Here is a 21,665-nt window from a genome sequence, read left to right on the forward strand (position 1 = left end):
GTCATGTAAATATATATGGTACAGATATTATAAATTATTGCAAAATGTTGAAATATCATTTTTAAGTTTTTGAATGCATCTAAAATGACATTAAATAAAGCTTCTTCTAAATGTTTTCTGATCTGGTCCCTTTGGAGAACTAATTGAAGAACCCCTGTTGTACACATTGCTCTAAAAATGTAGTTGTTTAGTGTTTTTATATGGATTTCTTTCAGGTATGCCAACTGTGCTATCTTATTACTTCCTCAGCTTGAAACTGGTCTACGGTTGATTTTTACCACAGTTAACAAATGTCCACATAGGATGCTCACTGCTGAGGTTAGTCGGTTTGCTCTTGAGTTACATGCTTCAGGAATAATTGTGAACGGACATGACCGTGTCCTTCAATATGATTTGGTTCTTAGCCATTGATTCCCGCTAAGAATGATCCCTAGTAACATATCACACAAAGCTCCAGTGACACACTCAGTTAGAAGTGGCAAATGTAATTTTAATGATCCAACTTTGGTGCAAGACATTGGACAGGAGACATTTTGACAGAACATTAAGGCATGTAGGTTATGTTATTTAGTACATTTCAACAGTTAGTGTTCACATTATCACCATCCCATGGAGCTGGGACTCTACATCCTTAGGTTACTGCCTTGCTTAATTTCTTCACCAATTGTTTTAAACCATATACAGCTCAACCCCGTTATAACGCGATCCGTTACAACGCGAATCCGCTTCTTATAACGCGATGCAAGCGTGGCTTCCAATTTTCGTATTTATGAATACTTTACAACACAATTATTGGTATCTTACATACGTTATTGTACAATGCATACAATTGTACATTACTTCTAACGCGATCCGCTTATAACGCGATGTGATTCTTTGGACCCCAACGACAGCGTTATAAGGGGGTTGAGCTGTACTATAGAAAAACATGCATAGGCAATCCTATACAATTGCTTCACGCTTCGATCTCAGGTCTGATATAGCATCACACATCTCTTAAGTTTAATTCTTAAGGTTGTATATGGGTATATTAACACCTACTGCAGGTGAATACAAGGTACTCAAACAGTTTCTTTTCGGAGCGTAAGCGCGTATCATAACCATCTTGTTATTTTGTTATTATAATGCTCACCGACTATTCCGATTTATTCTTCTGTATGACGACTGAATTCTCTATAAAGGAGAAATGTAAAAATATTATTTAGATATCATATGTAAACTACAGATGTATATACTGTTCAACATAATAGTCTATGTATTTCATATTTTACGGAAATTTAATTTGAGCTTTTTTCCTCTCTTTTCAAGTCATCCTCTTTGTATACAACTTTTGATGAAGTAAGTTGTTTTTCTTCTTTTCTGAATATAATATTTTTCCTTGATTAAATATCAAGCTATTGTTATGTGATTTCCATTCTATGTAGAGTATATTTAAACAGAAAAAAACAACCACCATTAATGTATTTAAATCATGTTAGAAAGTTTTGCATTTTACTACGGGGTGTTATCTCTTAGGTTGTTTCTTCTATGCCCATAAATATGTCGTCAAAATTATGCTTGCTTCTCTCTGTCTGAAAACTAATTAGGAAGTGGAGAGAAGATAGGGGGGCTCATTACATTCAATAGGACACCCAAAGCACCAAAAGTAGTGAAATTAACACAACTCCAAATTCTTAACTCACTATATTTATAAACATTTTCCAAGATACTTAGGCCCAGATCTACAAAGCTCATAACATCATGTTATCAAAATCAGGAATGGACGTTATGTCCCTGAGGTTAACATAAATCCACAAAGCTAACTATACAGTATATGCTAAACAATGGCTGTTATTAAAGCTGCAGTTCAGTCAATATCCTGCATGTGTGTTTTTTTTTAATAAATCAGTTCTGTAGAAGAAAAAATACTTTTAGCATTTTCTGTTTTTAAAAAAAGAACTTTGAAAGACCAATTTTCTTGTATTCTATTTTAACAGCCATTTGCTAAGGCACTGCCCCTTCATGTCCTGTCACAAGCCCTGGCATACCCCTTTGTCAGCCCTGCCCTCCCTCTAGCACATGTCAGTGCAGGAATATTCATGAGCTTCCACTGAGAGACAGAAGCAGAAGAAAAACATATGCCAGCTCTAATTATGTCACCAAATTTCGCCTATAAATACATTGAGAACGAATTGACTGGCAGCTATACAGTTCTTTAGGTAATTAGAGATTGCACACATGAAACTATTGAAGTAAATAAATAAATTAAAACAAAAAAAAGACTGAACTGCAGCTTTAATCTCATTAGCATAGGTTTAACACCATGTTAAATTAGCACTGCCTTGTGTTATCTTAACATGACTCGCGTCAGTTTAGGGGGAGAGACATGAATATAATAATAACTAAAAGCAACAAAAAAGGCTTGTTAAAACCACTAGAATTATGTTTTATTTTAAACAGATAGTATAGCTCAGTGGTGTGCAAACTGGAGGGTGTGAGATTTTATTGGGGGGGGGCGCAGCAGTTACAGAAGCCCCGCGTTCTTCCCCAAGGCAATTAAATTAAATGCGCAAGGCCTCTGTAAGTCGCTTACCTTGATTCAGCCGGGTTCGGGCGACACGTTGCCATGGCCCGTCGCCATGGCAACGCAGCGCTAAATGCTGCCCCGAGTCAAGTGACGTCACATGACCCCACGGCATCATTTGACGCAGGCACAAAGGTAAGGGGGGACGCCAACACTAGGGGGAGGGCAGGCAGGGGGGCGCAGAACCCAACTTTTGTGCAACCATAGTGTAACTGTTGACATTTTTAGAAAAGCCCTTATTCTGTCTCAAATATTGTGTTGGCTCATGTAAACCTGTCTCTGTTAAAACTTCCAACATGTGATAATCCTTGAAGGAACACACAGTGAAATACATTTGATAATCTAGTTAAATAGCATATCATTGCCCCTCAATTCATGTTAGTAGAAGCATATTTATTTGAATGTAACAGGCAACTGTAAAGGTGCAGGTGGAAAGATTTGGTGCCTGTACCCAATGTTAGCCGATACTGTAGGAAGTTTACTATATGTATGTAAACCCTCTACTTTTAGCTCTCAGACTTATGATTATAGATGAGGCGGGGGCCTGAGTCCCTGTTAATAATTTACTGGGCCACACGTGGCCTATGGTCAGACGGCAAGAAGAATACGGACACGGTATACGGGTGATACAACAGGTTTAGTTATCCACTACTAACTCAGGTACCTTGTGATCAGAGGATCACTACACATAGTATACAAATACAACACAATTCCCACATAACGCTGCGCGGGTGTGAATCAGTGTGAGCGCTGCATTAGCCACCCAATCCTGAGTAGGTTGGCTTGCGATGGTGCTGGCACTCTGTGGGAGCTTGCTTCAGTACCACTATGCTTTATAGCCATTCAGGGTCCCCTCCGACAGCGTTGTAACTCTCAACCACGTTTGGCACTGTAGCTCTCTGCTCCAGCTGCCACGTGCACACTCCACAATCCTCGACCAGACCCGACAGCACTCAGGTCTGTGCAGATCTGACTCAACTGCTGCCACGTCCACTCTCCGCAAAAAAAAAAACACATTTCAGAAGAACATGCCCACACTTCATTCCGATTTGTGGTAACATATCCCTGTCTGCAGCTGTTTTCTTCACTTTGATCCATAGCTGTCCGTAAATTCTGCTGGGGCTCCCTTTATTTTATTATTTTTCAACAAATTGAAGATAAAGCAATCAAGTTCATAGGGAAGAGAATATAAAAAGCATTATAAGTATTATTGTACTATTCTGGGGAAGAAGTACAGTATACCATCCTCCCAGACTCCCAGACCATACAGACTGGTATACGTAAGAGGAAGCACCCAGGGTACCAGTAATGTAAGCCAGTCTAGGTAAGAATAATAGAACACAATCTGGTAGGAATCTGTGAAGGGTTTATGAAGTCCTAAAAATGAGACTTGTATGGAGAAAATGGATTGATCTAAATGTGGATCATTAATGTACTGTCTCCAAGGATCCCAAATATATTGATACTTATCGCTGCCATCCCTCAGAACGCTAGTCCGTTTGTCCACTACATAACAAGCATAACTTGCCGGATACATTTTTTTATTTGATTCATGGTAGTCTTGTCTCCACACTGAAGCTAAACAACATCTGGTAGAAAAAAACATGTGCAAAATCAACCTCCCTTGAACTGTGAATGTAAACCATTGCATGTTTTTGTTTCTCACAGGTACTGGCAAAACAATTGAACAGTGACTCTGATAATCAGGTCCCGTTGACATTGGGAGAACCTGCAATGGTATTTCCTTTTCTTTACTTTGCACAACCGGAGCATATAATGTATGAGCATCAGTGCACACAGCAGTTTATTAGCCATGTGGTATCAATGCTAAAGCTCATTTTACAGACCCAAGTGACCTATGTTCTGAAGTGTAGAAAGATGGTTTCAGTCGGACAAATCCTCCCATAGATGTCAGTTTCATAGCTGTGGTCCACTGCACCAGTAATGTTAACAATAGATAATAATAGCTCCTGGATGCTGCCAAGGTGAACAGTTGAAAGGCTTAATTTTTTTTTGTTATAGCTTCTACTGAAAGATACATAATTTTTTTTATAGATTTATTTGGTAATTATTTCAACCTTGTGCACAAATGTATACTTTCAATTCTATGATATTTTTTAGAGAAAGGGACACTTTTTTTTTTTTTTGTAAAACAGAAAAGGCGGCATTTTTACAAACCATTCAGATAGCGATGAGTACGGACACTACAATAGTTATTTACCATGTGACAGTGACAATTGTGGAGTAGAATATCCCCAAATATCCTAACGTATACAATGAAGCCGACTACAGCTGTACACGATGTGTATATCTCAATAATGCACTCGAAAGAGAAAACTAATGACAAGAAATGTAAAATAAAAGGAGAGGAGGGAGCCTTAGAAAAAGGTGGAGTAAGCAGTCAATGATGAGGAACAAAGAGTTTTGTCAGCAAGTTTAGGGGAAAGGGGAGAGAACAAAGAGAACAGTAGAGCAGCAAGTTATCCCAGTTCGATTCCAAGTGCCAGCATGTTGGGACCTTGGGCAAGTCACTGTATCTCCCTGGGCCTCAGCCAACAAAATAGATTGTAAGGTCTCAGGTGCAGGAACTGAACCCTGACACATTCTATGTATAGTACTGTATACTCTAGTGTTTTAAAGTAACACATATTATTTATTATTGTAGGAAGTGATGTGTGGGGTCAGATCAAGGTACAAAATGTAAAATCAGAGAACATGATGAACTGAGCTATTAATAGAGATACAAGCACAGCTTTGAATCTGTCTTCTGCAATGTCACTGGAACCTCTCAGGAGCAAGGTTTTAAATACAAATAGTATGGCAAATTAGTTTAAGGTTTCTTTGTCAATATCGGCATCATTGTCCTGGTTCTGTTCTTCATATTAACAGGAGTTCCTGTGGGACTTCTTGAACTATCAGGAAGGTCCGCGTGTCAGAGACCATCTTAGCCACGGGGAAATACAATGCAGTGAGTTTCCAAGAGAAATGGCCAATGAACTTCTTAGCTTTTCGGTTGTGCTCCTATGTAAACATCTCGACCAAGAGGATGTCCTCATCAAGGTAGGAAAAATCATGGAGTAAGGCTGTCTGAGCATGATCTTCAAGGGCAACAAAAGACCAGGTTTTTAGGACAAAACATATGTCAGCAAGTTGTCTCAGTGGTTGAGCTAGATTAATTAATAGAAAAATCAATCTCCATTTCTAATTTTTTTTTTTAAGTAGCACCTGAACTGCATGGTATTTGTATTGTATTGTATGTCTTTATTTATATAGCGCCATTAATGTACATAGCGCTTCACAGTAGTAATACATGTGGTAATCGAATAAATAACAGATAATATAAATAACAGATCATGGGAATAAGTACTTTAGACATAAACATAACATTAAGGAAGAGGAGTCCCTGCCCCGAGGAGCTTACAATCTAATTGGTAGGTAGGGAGAACGTACAGAGACAGTAGGAGGGAGTTCTGGTAAGTGCGTCTGCAGGGGGCCAAGCTTTATGTATCATGTGTTCAGAATGTTCACAGTGCTATTCGTATGCTTCTTTAAGCAAGTGTGTCTTAAGGTGGGTCTTAAAGGTGGATAGAGAGGGTGCTAGTCCGGTACTGAGGGGAAGGGCATTCCAGAGGTGTGGGGCAGTCAGTGAAAAAGGTTTAAGGCGGGAGAGGGCTTTAGATAAAAAGGGGGTAGAAAGAAGACATCCTTGAGCAGATCCACAGTCCTCCAACTCTATTCATGAGATGTTTGTCGTTTTGTTGTGACACTAGAAAGCTACATATATGGCTTTATATAGTAGGGATCTCTACTGTCTGCCATTGTGAAACTGATCCCAGCAGTAATTGAATATATCTCTGTGCAAGTATTCTTGTCTGGTGGTAATAACCAGATCCAAAATAAGTTATGGTGAATAAAAAAAGTGGACAAAAACGCTCCGCTGCACAGTGTACAGCAAATAATAATACCACTTGTGAGCACATTTGCATGTTAAAATAGACAAGAAGCAAAATGTGACACTGTGTGCTCATTTGCATGTCATTACCCAGAATCCCTGGCTGCAGTGGAAGCACTGTATGCTAAGAGATAATGGGGAAAGGCAGGTTGCAGACATGTCTGAGACAAGGAAATGTGCTCACAAGTCATGTCTGGTGATTATAAGTACAGATATTTCAGTAATCAGGGGGTCTCCAGAGGTTGTGGATCCAGAGATTGGCTCAGAGAAGACTGCTGCTTTAACCTTTTCAGTGTCAGACCTTACTGGATCTCAGCCATTTGTGTTCACGTGATCGCTTCAGTAGCTGAGTAAGTGAAATACGTATTTCTCACATGACCTGCTTGTTATGTCAATCCAATTTAGTTTCATCTCCCGTCTGCTTTTATGATCTCCCCCCACAAAATTGTACAATTGTCTTGTGTAAGCTTCAGCTTTTAGTTCACTGGTTTTCAAAATTATGATTATAGAAGCCAATTAAAAAAAAACATAATGAAACACTTTAATGTTTCATCCAACACACATCAGTTTGCCCTCAGAAGAATTAGATAGAAACTTTATGACAAGGTGTCCGAAGCTGGAGAGCGTGTAGTGGTGCTGCCGTATCGGACATGACCTCTTGTCCCTGGGCAGCTTCATTGGCCCGGGTGTAACCGGGAGATAGCAAGTAACTATAGCTGCAAGTGACCATACTTGGCCTGCAGGTGGCTCTGGGATGCCATTTCTCACGCCCTGAAGTGACACTGTAGCTGTAAAGGTCATGTCCCTTCAAGCACCAAAATGAACCATTTACATACAGTTTAAGGGGTTTGAATTTTAGCCATCAATGGTGCTTTATTTATTTATTTTTAAATCAGAGAAATGTAAGTATTTGAAAAAAAGAATTCAGTGTTAGATTGTTCTACAGGTAATGATTACATTTGTAGGTAACTTGTTGGAAGAATGTTTGTGTGTGAACCAAGTAGGTTTATTATTATTATTAATATTATCATCATTTATTTGTAACGCCCCAACACAATCTGCAGCTCAGTGCAATGGGGGTGTGGAGAAAAGAACAATAAAATTATAACATTAACATGCACTGGGGTAAGTAGATAAGGAAGACCCTGCTACAAACATCTTACAATCGTCAATATCCCTCTGCCAGAGAGGTTTGCAATGTGTTGACGGTCCTTTTGAGGTGAACTCAGAGTGGAGCATTTCTTTAATTGCATATTGATGATGATTTTTATCGTCGTTGAAACAGGAGATCTCAGTACTGTATGCACTGATGGATGCTGCTGAACGATATCAATCAAGGTTTCATCCAATTGCCCTCCTTCGAAAACAGGTTTGGAGATTCTTCTAAAAAATTGTTCTTTGAGCAGCAGCACCCTCTGTTAATGAAACAAAAATGGGTGTGTGCTCTAAAACCACGGTTTACTTTACAGTAGTATTATTTTAGTATTTTTGTTTATTTATAGCACCAACCATGTATGGGACACTTAAAGTATAATCATAGAAACTGTATCTTTTTCCGGGAGTAGACTGGTGCAGTATGAGGATGGGGAAATTAAGTTATACTGTACTATTTGACAGAGGTGTATACTTGCTTAGCATCTGACTGGTGTATCAGGAGACATAGACAGAATGGGTAATAATAACAACAATTATATTTCATATAGCGCTTTTCTCCCAATGGGATGCACAATTACAGTATAGTGCGCAGTACATAGGAGTTTTTACAGACACAGTTCCTATCTAGATGAGCTTGCAATCTATGTTGGTGCCTGAGGCACAGAAAGATAAAGTGACTTGTCCAAGGTAAGTAGAAACTGGCACCGGGATTTGAACCAATTTTATAGGGATACGTTTCGAGGTTAAGTGTCTTTGCAGTGGGGTGAGTGGTTCTTTTACATAGATATGGAAATGCTTCACTGTAAAGTTGACTCTTCAGCCTGTTTCATCCCATTGATATGGTAATCAGACCCTACTTCGACTTTATTTGAACAAGTTTGACATTCACTCTACTGAAGAGTCCCTTTTGTACAGTTAGTGAAATCCAAGGAAATGTGTCAGATTTTCAGAAACTAATAAGATACTTTTATTTGTCTGTTTAAAAAAACATAACGAAAAAGGCTTTCAGTCACCAAAATGTAATTTATTAATCTCATCACTGCTGCTAGCGTGCGAGGATAAGGCAGTTAATTTGGTTTCCAAGATCGGGACATGCTTACTTGAAAAATAAGGTTTTTATTCTGGATTTCAAGAGAACCTAGTGAATACACGTATAGGATGGGGATACTACAGAGAGGAAGTTACAGAGAGATAATGATAACGACACATGGGTCACAAAAGAGACTAGAGCAGATTAGAAGATGTTGGTAGAACCTTGAAAGATATTAATCGCCTTATTCATGAAACTGCCAGCAAACTGATTAAATAAGGTAAGTTGCAAAGCGCTGACAGTATACTCTTAACGATATGAATGTCCCCTTAACAGGTGTTAGATTGCAGTGAAAGTCTTCAGAGATGGACTCTGCTTCACTCCCCTCCTCTGGATCATTCTCAACAAGTCCCAGGGTAAGTGCCGTTTAAGGCAAAATAATGTAATATCGTCCGTATCATTTAAATTGAACAGTATACCCCGTGTGTCATCTAAAGAAAAATCTATCAAATAGGGTTGACGGTGGGGTTTGCCAGTCTTCATAAATAAAGGTGAAGCCCGACTGGTTACGCCTAAACAAACGTGTGTCCCCGGTAGCTAAGTAGCACCATAAGCCGAGGACAGTGTATTTGTGTGTAATGATCAAATGCATGTCTGTAATAAAAAGCTTTCTGTGTGTTTTGGCATTTCCAGGTCGTCAGGGAATGAGAGATTTCTTGTGCATGAGTTTTTTTTTAATTCTTTATTTGTAATCCACATTTCAATAACAGTAAACATACAACACAGTATAATACACTACAAAACAGGATATTACAGTACGATACGACACAAAAACAAAAAAACATATTAGAATACACTATCACACACTGACAGTTTAAATGATAAATACATACATACATATAAACAATCACAAAACAAATAATGAGATTAAAAACAAGTTAAACCCATATTGAATAATCCCAATTGTCCCTATTATTCCCATTTTGGCAGATGTTTCCTCTCTCAAATCTTTTCACAATATTCTATTACCAGTGAATACGCCAGAGAAGCTCAAATTTTAACCTTGTATCAGTGGTTATATATGATAGGATGGAAAAACTCATAAACTCCCATATTCTGGACTCATATTGTCCTATAGTGCGTGCATCCAGCTTTTTCCAGTTGGCAGCGAGGGCACATCTTGCTGCATTTAGCATATGTATTAACAGAGATTTCCTAATTCTGTGCCCCTTGACCCCTTCGCTGTTTAGCAGTGAAATACTCTGGTCTTTTGGGATTGTAGTCTTGGAAATATTGAAAATCTGCTCCACTATCACATCTCAAAAACATTTTATTTTCTTACACTTCCACCAAATATGAAACATTGTTCCCACCTCCCCACATCCTCTCCTGCACTCATTAGACGTTCCTGGATAGCATTCGTTCAGTTTTTGTGGTGTATGATACCACCTATACATTATCTTATACGCGTTTTCTAAGATATTCGTTGCCATCGGGGAAGAGCTGGCATTATTCCACATTTGTGTCCATTCGAGTGCAGAATATTCCTTACCCAGCTCCTTTTCCCAAGCCAATACAAATCCTGGCTTAGGTTCAGCTTTGATTTCCAATAATGTTCTGTAGATATACGATGTATTGTGCCCACTTGCACCCAGCGATACCAGCACTGTTTTAAAAGAATTCAACATCCTCAACATGTTGTTTTTTTTGTTTTTTTTTTATTTGTGTTCATATAGTGAAACATTAGCATATATTGTCATCTCTCCCCTTCTTTAAAATCAAACCGGTCCTGAAAATGTTTAAAACATCTATTTTCTCCCATGTCCATCAGATCTCCTAGTCCAGGGGTGGGCAACCTATTTTTCAATGTAGCCACAGGTGTGGCGAATTAGAAGTGAAAATAGCCACACCATGTAAAAATGTAGGTAATATGTTGCGCATGCGAAAATTTTAAACACACGGTTTGAAAAAGTTTATAAATTCTCAGACAATAACCGCCCCTGAAGCTCCCTAACCCCCCTCCTCCTCTCACCCCCTCAAGCTCCCTCACCCCCTCCTCCTCTCACCCCCTCATGCCACCACCACTATCTTCCTCCTCATCTCATTTCCCCCATCATCATCTCATGTAAACCCCCTCATCTCCCCCAGCACCCTTCATCATCTGCCCCAGCACCCTTCATCATCTGCCCCAGCACCCTTCATCATCTGCCCCAGCACCCTTCATCATCTGCCCCAGCACCCTTCATCATCTGCCCCAGCACCCTTCATCATCTGCCCCTGCACCCTTCATCATCTGCCCCAGCATCCTTCATCATCTGCCCCAGCACCCTTCATCATCTCCCCCAGCAGCCCCTTCATCATCTCCCCCAGCAGCCCCCTCATCATCTCCCCCAGCAGCCCCCCCAGCAGCCCCCTCATCATCAGGCAGCAGCAGCTCTCTACCCCCCGTCCCAGGCATCAGCCCCCACCCCTCCCCCGTATCAGGTATCAGCCCCAGTCCCCCGTATCAGGCATCAGCCCCCGTCCCCCTCATCAGGCATCAGCTCCCCTCCCCCGTATCAGACATCAGCCCCCCCTCCCCATCCCAGGCATCAGCCCCTGTCCCCCATCCCAGGCATTAACTCCCCCTCCCCCCGTCCCAGGCATCAGCCCCCCTCCCCCCCGTCCCAGGCATCAGCCCCCCTACCCCCCGTCCCAGGCATCAGCCCCCTTCCCCCCCGTCCCAGGCATCAGCCCCCGTCGCCCCCGTATCAAGCATCAACCCCCGTCGCCCCTTATCAGGCATCAGCCCCTGTCCCCCGCATCAGGCATCAGCCCCCGTCCCCCGCATCAGCCCCGTCTCCTAACCAGATCGCGGCGGCTGAGAAAGAAAGGGAAGGAAGCGGTGGTGGCGGGTCTGGCCAGGGGAGGGAGGGGATGGGTAGGAGCGTGTCAGCGCATCAACTTCTGGTGCTGGAGGGGAGGAAGCGCGTCACACCACTGAAGCGGGCTGGGAGGAAGGGGAGTGTGCCACACAGCCGGAGCGCGCTCCTTCCCTACCAAGTAAGGCAGGCCTGCACAACTCGTAAAGCAAGAAGGGACGAACTGCTCCAAGGAAAAAAAATTGGGCCACGCGGGAAAAATCATCATCATCATCATCATCTCTCCTCCAGCACCTCTCATCATCATCATCATCATCCTCATATATCTCCCCCAGCACCCCTCACTATCAACCTTTGCGATACTCCCCCACCTATCTCTTATACCCCCATCTCTCCCCCTCACCCACACACATAATACTCCCTCTCCACATCAAACACACAATACCCCCCTGCACACCACACACATCCCACCCCCCCTGCACCTCACATCCTTCTCCCCCCGTGCACCTCATCACTCTCCCCCCGTGCACCTCACATCACTCTCCCCCCTGCACCTCACATCATTCTCCCCCCTGCACCTCACATCACTCTCCCTCCCTGCACCCCACATCGCTCTCCCCCCTGCACCTCACATCACTCTCCCCCCGTGCACCTCACATCACTCTCCCTCCCTGCACCTCACATCACTCTCCCCCCTGCACCTCACATCATTCTCCCCCCATGCACCTCACATCATTCTCCCCCCTGCACCTCACATCACTCTCCCTCCCTGCACCTCACATCACTCTCCCCCCGTGCACCTCACATCACTCTCCCCCGCTGCACCTCACATCACTCTCCCCCCCTGCACCTCACATCACTCTCCCTCCCTGCACCCCACATCACTCACCCCCCCTGCACCTCACATCACTCTCCCCCCGTGCACCTCACATCACTCTCCCTCCCTGCACCTCACATCACTCTCCCTCCCTGCACCTCACATCACCCCCCCTACCTCCAATCACCCCCCCTACCTCCAATCACCCCCCCCCTGCACCTCCAATGACCCCCCCTCTGCACCTCCAATGACCCCCCCTCTGCACCTCCAATGACCCCACTCTGAACCTCCAATGACCAACCCCTCTGCACCTCCAATGACCCCCTCCAGCACCTATAATGACCCCCCCTCTGCACCTCCAATGACCCCCCCTCTGCACCTCCAATGACCCCCCTCTGAACCTCCAATGACCCCCCCTCTGCACCTCCAATGACCCCCCCCTGCACCTATAATGACCCCCCCTGCACCTACAATGACCCCCCCTGCACCTACAATGACCCCCCCCTGCACCTACAATGACCCCCCCCCGCACCTACAATGACTCCCCCCCCCCTGCACCTCCAATGACTCCCCCCCCCCTGCACCTCCAATGACACCCGCCCCCCTGCACCTCCAATGACACCCCCTCCCTCTCTACCTCGGTTTGCTCTGAGGAGGCGGCAGAGAAGGCAGGACTGCACGCACGCGCTCTAGCAGGCACGGAAGTGTCTCAATGCTAGAGCGCGCTGCTGCCTGCAGTTCTCTGAGCGGGCTGATCCGGGAGGGGGGAGAGCGGGCTGATCGGGGAGGGGGGAGAGCGTGAGCGGGCTGATCGGGAGGGGGGAGAGCGTGGGGGAACAGGAGCGAACTCGAGAGGGAGAGCGGAAAGCCGCCGCGGGCCGCACAGTGAGTGCAGGAGTCCCGGCGGCCCTTATATTGTGGTTACTCAATTCGCCACACTTTGACTCCCAATTCGACACAAGTGGCGAATGGCGAAAGGGTTGCCCACCCTGGTCCTAGTCTAATTAGACCCGCTCGGCTCCACTTTTTAAATATTACAGAGTCCAACCCTGGGGGGAAGTCGGGGTTCCCACATATTGGAGTGAGAGGGGATGGGAACGTACAAACTCTCTCATCCTTGGATATTTGATCCCATGCACATAGTGCCATACCGATAGTTCATAAGGAGCTTTAGGACGATCTGTCTTCCTGAGCCATGGAGCCTTATTTGTGTCTATATTTTTTCAGTAATTGTTTTCAATTTCCACCCAAAGTTTACTTTTAGAACAATGAAACCATTCAAAAAGAGAATTCACTTGTGTAGTAAGATAATACTTGTTGATATTCGGCAGACCAAGTCCACCTTGCAAGTCCACTTTGCGATTTATGCCTTTGCAGTGTTTTAATATTGGTCCTTGGTATTTTTAAATTCCCAAATAAATGTATTCATTTTACTTTGGAGCATAGCAATATACTGCTTGGAAACTTTCACGGGATAGTCTGGAACAGATACCCAAGTCTCAGCAGTATATTCATTTGAATACAGTTAACTCTACCTATCCACAAGATAATATTCTTATTCCATCTTTTAAAATCATTTTGTATTATTTTTGCTAACGGGGAATAATTGGTCTGGAACAGGTCCTCTTCTCTTGGCGTTATATTTGTACCCAAATATTTTAGACTTCTATTCTTCCATTCGAAAGGGAAGTTTTCTTTTACTTGGGCCGTCAACTCTGCTGAAAGATTTATATTAAGAGCCTCTGTTTTTGTTAGGTTGATTTTGAAATTAGAGGCTAAACTATATCCAGAACACCCATTATATTTGGTAGCGAGACCAATGTGTTAGTTCTTATCAAAAGAATATAATCTGCATATAATGCGATCTTATGTTCTTTCTCACCTATTTTAACCGTTCTACTAACAGCTCGATTATTAGGGCGAAAATCAATGGGGACAATGGGCTCCCCTGCCTCGTGCCATTAACTATTTTAAATGAGTTCGAGACCTGCCCATTTACCTTGACCTTTGCTGATGGGTTACTATATAGTGCCTTTACATACTGTTTAAACATGTCTCTCGATCCTATACGTTCCAGTATCTTAAACATAGAATTCCACTGCACTCTATCAAAGGCCTTTTCTGCATCTATAGACAGTATCATAGTTGGAGTCTGGTTTTTATTGACCTGATTTGATATATTTATAATTCGCCTAATGTTATGTTTGGCTTCTCTTTATGGTATAAATCCGGTTTGATCCCGCTTTACCAGTTCCGGTATATATTCATTAAGTCTATTTGCTAATTTTTTGGCGAGAATTTTGACGTCTACATTTATGAGCGATATTGGGTGGTAACTTGCACAATTTAGTTTGTCTTTACCTGGTTTAGGGATAACTGCTATATGAGCTTCTGACATATACTGGGATAGATTACCCGTATCTCTCAATGTGTTAAACATACCTTGAATATATACTATCAGGGAGTTAGCAAAGGTCTTATAATATGTATGCGGCAAACCATCAGGACCCGGGCTTTTTCCATTGGGTAGGTCTTTTATTCCTTTTTCTATCTCATCCCATGTTATTATCGCATCGAGTTTAGCTCTCGTCTGGGGTGTGATTGTTTTAGTTTGAATATCCTTCATAAATATTTCTATATCCTCCTCTATATGCTCCCTTTTCCTATTCTGCCTGACTTCTATATTATATAACTTCTTGTAAAATAGCCTGAACTCCTCGTTAATAACTGTTGGATCCTTTGACACTACTGCATCTTGTTTCTGAATGTTACTGATATTAAATTGGCTCTGTTTCTGTTTTAACTGGTTGGCCAGCAACCTGTCCATCTTATTACCTTTCTCATAATACTTATGTTTAAGCCAAATCAGCGACTTTTCTATTTTTTGGGTTGCTAACAAAATAATTTTTTCTCTGGCAGTTCTTCAAGTATTTCCTTATCAGCTGCCTTCTTATGTTTAATTTCAAGGTCTTGGATTAGTTTGCTTAATTCTTCAATTTCTTTTTCTCTTACTCTTTTCCTGAGAGAGGACTGGTTGAATAAACACTCCCCTTATAACACGTTTATGAGCCTCCCACAGTACTGCCGGGGATCTATTTCCTACATTATTTTCTGCGAAGTAGTTTTTAAGAGCATCCTCAATTACTAATACCACATTATTATTTTTCAGTAAAGACTCATTCAGTCTCCATGTCCACTCACCTTTCTGCGTAAAGCCCCACCTCCAAATCAATTTCTAAAATTACTGGTGCGTGATCTGACCACGTAATATTGCCAATATTAGCTTTCCTTATTTTACTCACGTTAGTTTGATCTAAAAAAAAAGCTGTGTGTGCTGTGCACGCGCATAGTAAGTGAAACTTCTTTGTGTGTTGTCAGCAACATATAAAGTAACAATAATATTATTACTGCTTAGAGCATGAGTAAATTTGATTGGCAGGGTCATGTTTATTGGCAGCAGCGCAGTGGCAGCAGTACCGGCATCATGGATGTTGAGCAGGTGGGGGAGCTCACGGGAGTGGGGGGGGAATAGGCACATCATTCAGGGGCTGTGTTCGGCGCATCACTGGGGGGTGTGTGTGTCAGAGTGTGCGTGTGCGTGCATCAGTGTGCGTGCGTCAGAGTGTGCGTGCGTCAGAGTGTGCGTGTATCAGTGTGCGCGCGCGTCAGTGTGCGTGTCAGTCAGTGTGTGTATGTGTGTGTGTGTATGTGTGTGTCTGTCAGTGTATGTGTGTGTGTGTGGTGTATATGTCTCTCTGTCTGTGTCCTGCCCCCTCTCTCCTGACACCCCCCACCCCCGGCGGAGCTGCGGAACCGGGGGGCTCTGTCTGAGTCTCCAAAGCAGCCCCGCAGCCAAGCCCCCCACCCCCGGAGGTACACGACCGGAGCAGCCCCCATTCTCTACCCCCGGCAGAGCTGCGGACACGACTGTGTGTCCTGCTGCAGCCAGCTCCCCGGCGGAGGTACGGGGCCGCGAGGGGGGTACAGAAGGGCACGGTAACGCGCGTGGGGCGCTCAGCGCTCTTCCTCCCCCCCCCTCTGATGGTGCTGTGGGGGACGCAGCGCGCTCAAACCCCCCCACTCCCCGTTACCGGAGCAGGAGGCGACAGCCATTCCAAGCCTCGCTATGGAGTGACAAAGCCCGCCTTATTTTTGCGTGACGTCACAGCCGAGCCGGAGTCCCATTGGCTGTCCCCAGCGCGAGCGCCTCAGCCGTCAGTCGTTGACCAATAGGATCGCCGGACAAGTGCTGTCACGTGACCGGAGAGGGGGGAGGCTGGCCATCTTGCCGGGGTTGCTCCCTGTCTTGTGTATAGAACCGCCCTGCGGCTCGCGGAAACGGAGGATCCGACGGGGCCTGCGGCTCGGGGAGGGAGCCTTGCTGATGAGCGCTGCCCCCGGGTACCGGGTGAGGTGAGGATGCTTCTGAGGGCGTTATAACGGGGACTCACCGTGAGTGAGAGTGCAGCCTGGGGAGGGAGGATACGCGCTACTGAGTGAGAGGGCAGCCTGGGGAGGGAGGTTACGCGCTGCTGAGTGAGAGGACGCATTAGCGCATGAGGGACCTGGCGGTCACATCTGCGCATGCGCATCCATACAACTCCCATGTCTGTGCGGGCGTGTGGGGAGAACGGCGGCCGTTAGTGGTGGCCCTTGCCGCATATGTCAGCGGCTGTGTGAGGGGAGTGGCGGCCGTTAGAACGGCGCCGGCGGCTATCGCCGCCGCATGTGACAGTGGGCGTGTGGGGGGAGCGGCGGCCATTACGTGACGCAATTTCCGTTTCACATTTTCGTCTCCATGTCTCCAGTTCTCCAGTTTTTTCCCATGAAAATTGACTAGGTGCCACTAAAGAAGTTTCACTTCAAACATTATCCTGGAATAGCTATCGTGTGTGTGTAATATGTATAATCCATCCCTGACAGATTTAAGACTCTCCAGGCATCAACCAATGCCTGCTGATCCAATATTTTATTTATAAACTTTGTCTGTTTTTTGCTCACTTTTGTATATCCTTTTGAGGTATCTAACACCGGATTTAACGCCACATTAAAATCTTCGCCCAGATATAGAGCTCCTTCTCTAAATACATTAATTATTGATAGTACTTTCTCTAAAAAATCTGCCTGACCCACATTGGGGACGTATATATTTGCTAGAGTGACCTTCTTCCCCTTTATCTTCCCTTTAATCATAATATATCTACCTTCTAAATCCTTCTTCGTGGTGATATCCTGCAACTCAAAATTCTTGCTAACAGAATCCCCACCCCATTTTTCTTATCTCTTGATGAGCTATAGAAATTTTGTACAATATATTTATTCATCATTCTCTGTTCTTTATCTCTCTTAAAATGTGTCTCCTGCATAAACATTACATAATTTTTAATCTCTACAATGGCCCGTCTCCTTTTCACCGGTGAGTTTAGTCTCTTGACATTCAGAGTGCCTATCCTATATGTCATGTTTGTTGTGGTGTTTGGGTTCGTAGTTGATAGGTAGGGACCAACCTTATTTTATCTCTTACTGCATCCTCTACATTCCTTAGTGTCAACTTTTCCTCGGACATCACATGCCAATTGAAACTTTGGGTACTTTCTCTCTGCATCGTTTGACTTGTTATAGGAGAAAACAAATAAAAATATACACATATACAAATGTAACCAAAAATTGGGATCAGTTTCTTGATCCCCCATTTCTTGAGACCTCCCGACCTACTCTCTCGAAATGAGTACCTCTGTTACTCAAATCTCTAGTAAACAAAGCCACACGTCCACATCACCTCACCAATCTTGGCGTGGAAATATAAGGGGGAAGACGATTGTGTGCAGGCCCGGATAGTCTAGCCATCCCCGTTCCAGCTCCACAGGGGAGGGGAAGGAGGGAAGGGTGGAGGAACAGGGGGGGGGGGGGGTGAGACAGAGGGAGATGGGGGGGGGAGGGAGAACAAAAGCCAATCATCTGTCTACTCTCTCTTTCCATTACGGTCGTGATAGTTGGTTTCTGTGCCCTTTCTTGTACACATACATAATATCCTACCTTAGCACTCAAACTTAATGACAAGACAACATTTTACCCTTGATTTATTATCTATAATACGTCTGTTATGACATCACAGCACTACTATAGATCTCTTTATAAACCAGTCTAGAAAGCATAACCATCCCTTAAATATAACTAACTTTAACCCAAACTGATTACCAACTAAAAGAACCAATTTTTAAACCCTTAAACTGTCACATATTCTTCCATCTTATCTTATCCTCTTGCAACAAAAACTATTTTATGAGCTATACTCTCGTCACCGATTATCATCGCTTTTTGTAAATCAGACTTCTGTTCTGACAGCAAAACACAGAAGTATATAGTCCATCGTCTCAGTTATTTACTCTTCTTCTTCACACTGTGGTCGCTGTTTCATCCTGTGGTTTCCCCCTGTCTCCGTACTGTCGGCCACTGTTATCGTTGGCCCTTCTGTTCATTTTACTGCCCACTTCTACCCATTGTTGCCCTCTCCACTCTGGGTGGGGCCGGAGGGTTCCTGAAGTCGCGGATCGTGCGGTCTTTCATTTGCTTTGGGTCCTGGAATATTGAGTCTTTCAAAAAAGTTAGTGGGGTTTTCTCCGTATCTGAGCATGGAAACTTTCCCTTGTTGTATAACGATCAGTTTGGTAGGGAATCCCCATTTATATCTCACATCGGCTTTTTGTAGGTGCACAGTAATTGCCCTCATATCTCTGCGGTGCTGTAGGGTTAACGTGGAGAGGTCATTACAGCTGGATCCGGGCCCCTTCATATTCTATATTATTAATGCTTCTGGCCTTCTGCATAATTAATTCATTTTCCACAAAATCTTGCATTTTTATGACAGTGTCTCTCGGGGGGTCGCACGGTCTGGGTCTAAGCGCTCTGTGTGCCCTGTCCATCTTCCAGGTACGTTCCTGTGATTCGTCCGTCACATGGGAGAACCATTTTTTTAGATATGGGACTAACTCTTGGGATTCCACCGTTTCAGGTATCCTGATCCTGACCCCTGATCCATATATTATATTAGAGTGTTTCCCTCTATTGTCCAGATCTTCTATATGCAGGAACATATTCTGTAGTGTCTCATCCTGTTCCTGCACTTTATGAGTTACATACTCCTGTACTGTTGAGACAGTTCCAGCTTCTTTCTCCAGCTCATCTTCCCTGTCTCCTAGAGTAACAATATCCTTTTTGATCTCAGACAGTTCGGTTTTAAGCACTAGCGTTAAATCTGTTAACAGCTTTTGTATGTCTTCTTTGGTCGTTATATTTATCAGATCTACTTTTGTTCCATATTCTACCTGTCCTTCAGCCATTACCAAATCTTTTTCTTTTCCCTGCCAGACGAGCCTTGCGGAGAGCAAGATGGCGTCCGCGAGTCCGCTGCGCCTTTGTCCCTGCTCCCGATTGTCGGAACTTCTGAAGTGTTCTGTCAGCTGCTGCAGATTTTTTTTTGTTGTGTTGGGCATTTTCTACAGTTCTGTTGCTGCCTTGCACTTCTATTTTGTTTTAGTTTGCTTTAGGGCAATTTTGGTTAATGCTGCTAGTATGTGGCTATATGGTTATTTTGTTTGGCTCATATAGTAGTACTAACTCCCCTATAGTCACTGTACCTCATCTAGGCGGCCGTCTCATCCGTTGCCTGCCACATCTCCCTTAGCTCCCTCACTCCTCTGGGCAGCAGCCATCTTGGATCCTGGGACTGGGATGCACGGGCCAGCTGGCCTGCCAGGACTCCCATCCACAATCCCCTGACTTCCGCCGCTTCCCGAGCATTCACCACCGGTTCTTCAGCTCCTGGGCGGCTTCTGTCGCTCGCGGCTGTCAGGCTGATCCGGATGCCTCTACCTTCTTAGAATCTCTCCTCGGGGAGAGCGAAGCTGGCCGGCGCCATCTTTGTTCGCCCCGTGGGCGGCTGTGAGTCCGCGCTTCTCCGGCCTCTACCGGGGTTATAACAGCCAATCGTTGGTGGGAGCAGGCATCGGGTAGAGGCCCGGGGGTTCCCCGTTCACCTGGCGCTGACCTGGGGCACTCCCGTGTGTGCCATAGCCTACTCCCCCGCGATCCTGTACGGAGCTCTGTGGCTGTGCGACCGCTCGGCTCGGCTGTTGGACACGCCCCGTGCATGAGTTTTTAAGGGGGATTTTTGGGTCCAACTTGCGTTCAGAATATGCATACGGGGCTGGGGACCAAAGTTACCGGTTCTCCGGTGAAAGTACCTGACAAGCAGGCAAGGTCTGCAGGTACGCGTATGCATATTGACCCGTCAATATCTCCCCTTAAAAACATAGTAGTGACTCTCTGTTAGGATGCCTTTATTAAGCATATCCCCGGCCTAGATTCGCAAGTGTGAAATGTATTTTTCTTTATATGCATTAATGTCTATGCAGTCTGCCTGGTCATCTAAATAGGCGCCGGTATGTCTGCATAGACATCGGAGTTCAAAGGAGAGAAGGGATGTTCAGAGGGAGAAGACCGTTTGGTGAGCGGGGAACGTTGAAGTACCAGGTCCGGAGAACAAAGGGCACCCGCTGGGGCACGTTTTGGACTGCCAGACCTGGTAGAGCCTGCCCAGCTGGTGGCAATGGGTTGGCTGTGGGAAGATGCTGCTGGTAGGTGCGTTTCCCACTGGCCAATTCATATTTCCCGCTCGTCTGGCTTTTTGAGCCGGCTTGGCATACCCCCTCCTCTGACGTCAGCAGCCAGACGAGCCCCCAGTCTGATTGTCTGGCTGAGGTGCGATCCGTTAGCTGATTGGTTGCTAGTCTCTCTTCCATGTTAAACATAGAACAGCGAGGTCTATGTAAGGAGACTGCCCGATCAGAGAACCAGACCATCTAGTGGCTTGAGTCGGTGAAGCATAGGCGGGTTTTTCAAAGTTGCTTTGTTGTAAATAGCAGAGCAACCGGCTTCATTTTTGGAGCTAGGAAAGTCTGCCTATCTGAGACTAAGACAAAAAATGGTACTTAAGCGCTCCCATATAGAGTGTAGTGAAAAGTGATGTGTTGTTAAACAATATAAAATCACAAAGAAAGTATAAAGAAGGTATTAATTGTGCACTAATAAATATTAATGTGGAATAAAGTGCAAGTGCATATGCAAATAATAAAATGAAAAAATCGCAGCTCAACTCTATGGAGTAAGGTCCAAATTTCTTCTGTAGACGGATGTACTGGAAGGTTTGGGAAGTGCAGGTATCACCATATGAAAATGAAGCAGATAAACACTACATAGCGCAATATGCTTCAATTGGTCTCAAATAG

The 21,665-nt window shown here is 44.3% G+C and overlaps 1 protein-coding gene across 6 annotated transcripts in view; it reads left to right on the forward strand.

Moving 5' to 3' along the window:
- The window catches only part of ERMARD (ER membrane associated RNA degradation), a 93,068-nt gene that overhangs the window by 49,422 nt on the left and 21,981 nt on the right, over window positions 1-21,665 (forward strand). For 4 of the 6 annotated variants that reach the window (XM_075597030.1, XM_075597032.1, XM_075597034.1 and 1 more), the window contains exons 9-14: window positions 216-318; window positions 1,309-1,338; window positions 4,232-4,300; window positions 5,453-5,623; window positions 7,801-7,884; window positions 9,037-9,116. In XM_075597030.1, coding sequence (XP_075453145.1) covers window positions 216-318; window positions 1,309-1,338; window positions 4,232-4,300; window positions 5,453-5,623; window positions 7,801-7,884; window positions 9,037-9,116 — 537 coding nt within the window. The remainder of the gene's footprint in view (window positions 1-215; window positions 319-1,308; window positions 1,339-4,231; window positions 4,301-5,452; window positions 5,624-7,800; window positions 7,885-9,036; window positions 9,117-21,665) is intronic. The other 2 variants (XM_075597035.1, XM_075597036.1) reach the window with 2 other exon arrangements.

Source organism: Ascaphus truei, chromosome 4 (genome assembly GCF_040206685.1).
Source record: "Ascaphus truei isolate aAscTru1 chromosome 4, aAscTru1.hap1, whole genome shotgun sequence".
NCBI lineage: Eukaryota > Metazoa > Chordata > Amphibia > Anura > Ascaphidae > Ascaphus > Ascaphus truei.